Raw genomic sequence first — 8,013 nt, 5'->3', positions numbered from 1 at the left:
GTTGAAGACTTTGATGATTTTCTATAGGAGCTGTATGTTTTGTTGTATATTGTAGTATAAAGCGGATTTTTCAAAAAAACTGTTAGTTTCTAAATCAAACTGTGAGAAATGTACCTTTTTCAGTATGCTGAGTATTAGCCCATTTTAAATTATGCAGCAAACAAAAACAAACTTTAATAATCATGAGAGCAAAAGTTTCAATTTGCATTAATTCAAGACTTGAATAGCTTTCTTTTTTAAATTACCTTTTTTATTCAAGTTTACCAAAATAAAACAAAATCAAATGTTTACATATCTGAGCATTAATGTGCTCCCACACACTACAAAAATATATATAAAAAGAAAAAAGAAACTAGGACTCAAACTAATTCCCAAATATCTGGAATAACTGCAAGACTTCTGCTTTGAATTAACATAAAAGTTGACTTATAAAATAATTTCAAAATTAAGAATCACATAAAACCCCCCTGCAGGTTTTTTTTTTTGTCTGGTCATACTTTTTAAATAGGCTCAAACCAGGGGCCCAAACCAGTTGTTGTGTGCACGCACACACAGACCACACACAAACGTACATACACAAACCTGAAGTAGCTCAGTTACTTGAAACCATTAAATCATCTACATCCAAAACAGAAGTCCTCTTACTTTTTTTCTTAACTCAAAACACGTTTTATATCCTTGCAGTGCCACAAAAGGAAGTTGAGCTTTGTGAAGTTTCTGACCTTCAGGTCATGATCGGAGGATGATGCTGACCTGAGGAGAGTGATGATCTTTGAGCCCTCCACCTATCTCAGCCTCTCATGACAGCACCATCCTCCCCCTCAGGGTTAGAAACTTTCTACCTGTCACAAACACTCCTCCACAACAGGAAGTGGTCAGGGCTAGCCCACCCTGAGAGGTGGCGCTACGAGGACAACGCCATCACCTCTGACGAACAGCATGGGGATGTTCCTCTTGGTTGACTAAAAACACACAAAAAAGCTTTTACTATATAGTTTGAGAAAATCTGAAAATATTCCATAGGCCCTGAAATACTTCCGAGCCTTTGGTGTGCTAGTGACTGCTAACACTAACATGATGGCTTCTGGGATTTTCTATGTTGTGGTACAGGTTTTTTTTTGTTTTTTTTTTCCCCCCCGTACCTGGGTTTTGGACTCAGCCATTGCTGACTCATGAATGGATTTTTTAATATGCATGCATAAATCTTCACAGCCTCATTGTTTGTGATCTTAAAAAGACCAGATCCTCCTTCCACTCATTTCACAGTAGGGCAAAAACACCTGGATTCTGGTTTTTAATGTCAATAAAGGCTAATACATAAATATATGTGTGTGTGTGTATATATATATATATATATTACTTTGTTACCTCTGTTATAACTGCATGAGATTACCTATGTGGAAGTGAAACAATGCAGCTAACACAGCTGTACTGCTGCAGTGTTTGTACCTTGTAGAGTTCTTCATAAGTCTCCTCATCAATTTCTACTGTTGTTACCGTCTCCTCCACATCACCCAGGATCATGTTCAGGTGCTGATCATAGGCCTGGGACAGACAGAAACAACCATAAACGTAAACTGCGAGAAGCAGCTTGCCAAACAAGGGCACAAGAAACACAGCAGAAGAATCTTTTTTTTTCCAGTTCCAGTCTAAAATAGGGAAACCCTCAACACAACCACACACAACTCCAGGTGTTTCAGTGTTTTTTTAGACAGCATAGGTAGATGCTGTCCGTAGCTTACATGCAGCCTGCCACGGAGCTCCCTGTCATTCCTCATCTTGACGTAGATCCTCTCATCTAGACTGAGTCTGATCAGATCGAGCGGCTCCTCGACCGTGTTGGTAGTTGGTTGCTGCAGCACATGTAAAAGACATTTGTTAGACCTATGACAGACACAGATCACAACAACTTCAAAGAGAAAGAGGAATGACACTTCAGTGCACTACTACTTTCATAATTAAACCCAGTGCACAGTATGTTCACTGTGGCCTTTATTTAAACACTCAGATTACATCCACACAGGACAAATATAAGTTGTATCCCTTTCACGAGTTGTCCATATTTCCAAACCCAAGCATCTGGAAATGTTCATACAGAAAATACGGCAAAGGAAAATCAAAGCTTTGATGAATGAATACATATACAAATATAGATTAATAGGTATTTGATTAATGAAATGTCAATATGGGATCTTGCCAGATATCAGTGAAAATAGCCATGTACGGATTAATCAATTGGAAGAAAGATAATCAGGAGCTATCTTAATAATTTAAATCAAAGCTGTATTTTGGTTAGCAAGTGAGACAAAACACATTTGGTGTCACTTTTTAAATTATTTGACAACATGAAACTTTCATTTCAAATATACAAAGAAAAATTTCCAGCTGCAAAATGCATTTTGTAATTACATGACCAATTTGCAGATCTAACATCTAATTGCAAAATGAAAAAAACGTTTGAAGACCCACATGTTCAGCAAACAAATCCCTTTGCTGTGAAACTCCATGCGACTGATAGTTCACTATTTTAACAATAAGAGGACAATTAAGTCTCTTGGTAACCAGATTGAAAGCGGACAAGACACTGAGCTGTAGAATAAAAGCGAATAAAATGAGATTTAATTTATTTTCTGCATTAAATCAACGTCAACACTATTTCAGTGGAATTAAATCAAACAGCGAACTTATTAACCATATCTTCGTGCTTTCTTGTCTGTAGTGTTATAATTTTCTTTTTTTTTAAGGAAATACAAAGCTGAACTCTGCCTGACCAACAAAACACATTTCGTCCTTTAGCATTACAAGCTAACTTAGCTAGCTAGTTAGCTTGTTTGTCAGGCCGCTGCGCCGTTAACACAACCAGCAACAAACAAAGAAACAGAACAACCACACAAAAACACGACCATTAGTAAAACACGGCTTTGGTGCTAGTTTTGTGGTAGTTAAATGCACCTTTTATTAGAGAATAACAGTACAACCAAACGCTGCTGCACCAACCTGCTCAACTTCGTCCGCCATGATTTTTGAGTCTGCGTCGTGTTGCCTGACCGGTACGGAGGTTGCCAGGTCCCTGGAAAAACACACGTTTTCAAACCTCAGTGGAAAGACCTGCACCTCCTTAAGTAATGTTTTCTGTATTAAGCAAATAAATCAGCATTTTGACTCACTATATTTGTCTGATTTCCTTTACGTATTAGAATTTTACATAAAATAGACTATACTGAGATTAAAGAATGGCGGGAATAGTAATTTAAAAGATTAAACTACTGCATACAGTAATAAGATACTACCTAGAAACTAATGCATCAGAATTAACTGACAATGGTACATTTACTTGCTAGTTAGTGCATCATACTGATAATACTTATGTATTTTTTAAACACTCAAGACTTAAAAGCAGGACACTATTCATACGAAGTGATATTAGTGTGTTTAAATAAGTAAACAATCGCTACTTCCTCCATAGCTGGACAAAACCGACGTGCAAACCTGGCAACCCGTTACGTGATGTTGAGCTTCTAGACGTTTCCGTCATTCACGTCTCTTTACGGCGCTGCGAACAGTCCGACACTCCAATGGTCAGTTGTCATTTCACAATGAACTTTATCGTTTTCCTGCTACTTTACCGAAACTGTCCTCATCACCCATTTTAAAGCTTGTTCTGCAGCTTCTTGTCGTATTTGCGCAGAGTCAGATTCACACTCAGACTGAAGTGAAATTATGCTCAGAGCATTTGTGAGTCCAGGTTAGAATAAATAGGACATTCAGCGGGTTAATATTACAAAGCGAACAATGCTTTGATATTTGACACTATGGTCGATTATATACATTTAATGACTTGTTATAGTTTGTAAATGTGGTTAGTGAATTGCAAATGTATCTTCAAAAATAAAATGTTTGAGGCCTATTAAGTTTATTCCATTAGTATATTCCATTAAAATTTAACCTTTAAAAGTTTATAGGTTTACAGGCTCAAATTCAATTCAATTCAAAAAGAAATGAAAAAAATAATGGATTTGTCATTTATCAGAAAAATAACCAGCAGCTATTTTGATATGAATCATTTCAGCTGTGACTAAAATGTCTTTTTTTTTTTTTTTTTTTTTTTTTTTTGCACGTTTCTTTTGGCTCTAAAAAAAAAAAAAACAACAGAAGAAATGATTTATAATACAATGAGTGTGTGTTTAGGTCAAACTAAAAACTCTGTTCAGTGGTTTGTGTAGATCACATTCTGCTTTGCATTTCATTGTTTCTGTATAGAATAAATGTGTATCTATGTGCGTGCATGTGCGCCTCCTCACCCAGTGCAGCCCAGTGCTCCATACTGGGTGTGGGTGGAGGTGGAGGAGGCAGAACAGAGCAGTGGTTTTACCCATTCCACCCTCAGCTGCAGAGTAGCTCTGTGGTGGAAGAGATCACTGCTACACACCAAACTCAGCAACTACCTTACATCTGACTCAAAGCTGGTGTCACCCTGTCTGATGGCACTTTTGTTAATTTAAAGTTTAAACAGCCAATGCTCTTATCCTGACACTGTGGTGCAGTACAACCTCTGTAAGAGTAATGACAATATTTGCATCCACCTTCTTCTCCTCCCTTCAGTTTTCTCCCCTGTAGGACCCGGTGTGACTCAGATCGGCCACAGGATGGCGGCGAAGCACAGAAAGACGCACAGTTAACATCAGCAGACAGTGAATCAGTTTGTTTTCGTTGCTGAGAGGTTACTGTGTCCTCATGTAAAAACTTAAAGTCTAAACCATAAGAATCACTGACATCATCAACATCACTGTAAATATGTAGAAAATAAAATGGTGTTTATTAAGGAAATTAAAGACATATAATCAATTTTACAAGTTGTCTGAATCTTTTTGGTGATGAAATAACCTGTTGTGGAGTACAGGTACATTAATAAATGTAGTTGTTATTCATTCAGATGCATAACATGAAAATTTGAAACTAAATATCAATTAATAAAACATAAATAAATTGCCTATGAAATAACTTTCCTTCATATCTTCAGAGCCGCTTGCAAAAACAATAGAATTGCCAATAATGGATTTTGAGGTAATATATTAACAAAGCTGACTTACTGTTGAAGACCAGGCAAATGCAATCTCATCTATGGCCACAGCATGTCAGTGCTGGAGCACAAATACTCCCCTTCCTGTCCAGTCAGTGCTTCTAATAGAAACAAGTAATGCTGGTAAGTTACAGTCAGTGAAAAACATGTTTCCTAAACTTCTACCATGAGACACCTAAATGCCGAAAATGCAGAATGATTTCCAAAAAGGAAATGTTTTCTCAAATACACTATACTGTTTTTTAAAAATACTATATCATATTCATTTAATAAATGAAAGTATAGAGGGATTAGGAGAGAGAGAAAAGTCATGGGTCACTTTCAACCAAACTATGATTAACCTGCTAATAATTTACTTCACAAAATAAAGTTTTACCATGTGTTTAACCTCAGAAAGAGCAAACCAGCCGGGGATGAGCAGCCTTCTTTTAGATAGGCTAAGCCAGCCACAGCTGTCCAGGCTCATTATCCTGCAAACACACACACACACACACACACACACACACACACACACACACACACACACACACACACACACACACACACACACACACACACACACACACACACACACACACACACACACACACACACACACACACACACACACACACACACACACAACCCTAAATGCTCACCTAAAGTACATTCACACCTCGTCAGCACTGCTCATCTGCATTGTTTCAAGGAGATTACTCACACTGACGCATTTACATGAATAACATCTTCTCCATCTGGAAGAGGACAGATGCAGCTAAAGAAATCTGCCACCAGCAGATGAGTCTGCTGCTCACACAGACTCATCTCTCTGTGACCCAGTTAAGAAAACACTCTGCAGGGAAAGCAAAGGTGGAACAGTTTATATGCTGTGTATTGTTGTTAAAACCGTCCTGAATTGCTTTTGATTTAGCATCAAGTTATTTGATAATGCTTCTACGATCAAGCTGCCATGTAATTCTAGTAGATAGGTCATCACTAATGAACTTTCACAGGTTCAGTCTCCACTCACATTCAAGGTCATGCATCAGTGGCCGATGGCAGAAGATGACAGTCCAGACAAAAGACATAACGACTTATTGTTCAAAACCACAACATCCAGTGGGCAGGTTCTCCAAACTCTAAAAAATAAGGAGAAACAAGCCTGAGACCAATTGTATTTTCCTGCACCAAATGTATTTTTCAATTCTCTGACAAATTCATCTGATCCTTAAAAATACGTCTCGTAAGTCTGGTAAAGAAAAATACAACTATTCTGTGACGCCAGCGTTGATCTGTTTCTGCTCAGCGTAGACAGCTTCACAGCCTGCTGGAAAACTCTGGCACAAACATGAAGTCCCATTTTCAGCGCCAGAACATTAACTAAGAGTTTATCTTCATATGTGAACTGTTGGCTAAACGAACAAGTTGTTTTCATGAAAATAAAATACAAATTCTGAAAACAAAAACTCTATAATAAAGCATTTCAAATCTCCATTCTGTCTCTATTGTAACTGGGACAACATGTAATATCATTATGCAAACAAAAATGGTGTGTTTTCATTTGCATAATGATATTACATAATAGAGAATCAGTAGATGGTTGACATTTATTTTTAAATTGCTTTTCCCCCACTTTATTATTCAATTCATCAGTGTTTTGCTTTGCCCTAACAGGTGAGATTTATCAGTCACAGAAGCAGTTCACTATTTGTCAAAAAGTCTTTTTTTTCCTGTACATTTTTGGGGTGGGGTTGAGCTTATGCAAAGTTTTCCCATCTTTATCGCTCTGTCACAGAAAGATAAATGACCTGTTTCTAAATCTTGGAAACAGATGTGTCCAGACATGCAAAGCTCTGGAATCAGGTTAAATATTAATGCAACAAAAAAATAAAAATTCAAATTAGCCCATATTAGCTGTATTTATCTTCATTTTGTAGGTGTGTTTCCATGACCCACCATTTTCTATATATTCAAGCTGAGATCTATGTTCCATGCATCTAAAAATACACTTTGTCAAGAAGATGAGGGTCCAGACATGGAAGTCAAGGGTACAGAAAAAGAGCAATTAATTGTTGAATATGAGGGATGAAAGTGCATACCTGTTAGTCCGGACTGACCTGAGAATAGCCCTGCAGTCATTAAAATGTCATCCAGTCCTTCATATTACAGCAGTAACTGACAGCCTGATTTATTTGAATTTAATTATGGATGAAGTCAAAGTCAATGGAGCAGACTGAAAAACAGACGGATTTACACATGTACATACTAATATTTGTTCATTGGCAAATACACAGAAAAAGAAGGTCACACGGTGACTTCAGTCACAGCAGTTCTTCTCAGGCTGAGATGGGCCTCAGAGGACACATGACCCACTGATGCCTACACTTCATTTTTCTCTCTAAACTGCAAGAAGAAATGAATAACACTGCCCTTTGAATATGAGCATCCCATCAGCAGCACCAAATCATGCAGAGAGACAAAGTCTGAATGGGGAACTGAATGTTGGTACATATAGTCCAGGATGCTGTAAAGGCATGTATTGGATGTTTGACATTTCTATTACATTTATTTAATTATGGAGTTTCTTCATTTATAATCTTTTTTTTTTTAAATTATTTTTAAATCAGGCCGCTCCCAAAGAAGAGACACCAGGCTCCATTAGCTCTTCTTATGTCAAACAATTCACGTGCAGATAGGATTCACTAAACCTCTATGTACACTTACCCATATATACAGCTCTGTAAATGCCAACCACCCTCGTTAAGGATCAGATAGTCTAAACCAGCATTTGACACCTTTTACACAGGCCAGTTTATTGGAAAAAATGTGTCTGAAACCTCTGAAAACATCTGCATACTTTGCACAGCTGACACAGTATGGACATATCCATTAATGATTTAAATCATCAGTATGGCACAGAGTTAAAGGTGAGTGACTCTGTGTGCTTTTCCCTC

General features: G+C 37.4%; 1 protein-coding gene across 1 annotated transcript; it reads right to left on the bottom strand.

The window, feature by feature from the left end:
* Window positions 1-228: 228 nt before the first annotated feature.
* On the bottom strand, window positions 229-3,051 carry lsm3 (LSM3 homolog, U6 small nuclear RNA and mRNA degradation associated). The gene is made up of 4 exons (XM_026308137.1): window positions 2,998-3,051; window positions 1,743-1,853; window positions 1,450-1,545; window positions 229-962 (listed from the first exon to the last, which is right to left on the bottom strand). Exons 1-4 carry the CDS (start codon window positions 3,016-3,018, stop codon window positions 882-884), a joined length of 309 nt encoding a protein of 102 aa, XP_026163922.1. The 5' UTR covers window positions 3,019-3,051; the 3' UTR covers window positions 229-881.
* Between the last annotated feature and the right edge of the window lie 4,962 nt (window positions 3,052-8,013).

The sequence above is a fragment of the Mastacembelus armatus genome, chromosome 5 (assembly GCF_900324485.2).
Source record: "Mastacembelus armatus chromosome 5, fMasArm1.2, whole genome shotgun sequence".
Lineage (NCBI taxonomy): Eukaryota > Metazoa > Chordata > Actinopteri > Synbranchiformes > Mastacembelidae > Mastacembelus > Mastacembelus armatus.
The sequence above is the reverse complement of the archived record's forward strand: the minus strand, read 5'-3'. Positions and strand labels throughout refer to the sequence as shown.

Bases quoted from the DNA above. Each gene is read 5' to 3' on its own strand.
- lsm3 (XM_026308137.1), bottom strand. From the start codon at position 3,018: ATGGCGGACGAAGTTGAGCAG. The intron at 1,854-2,997 runs GTTGGTGCAGCA...CATGTGCTGCAG, and splicing joins TGGCGGACGAAGTTGAGCAG to CAACCAACTACCAACACGGT. The intron at 963-1,449 runs GTACAAACACTG...GTGTGTTTTTAG, and splicing joins CTTATGAAGAACTCTACAAG to TCAACCAAGAGGAACATCCC.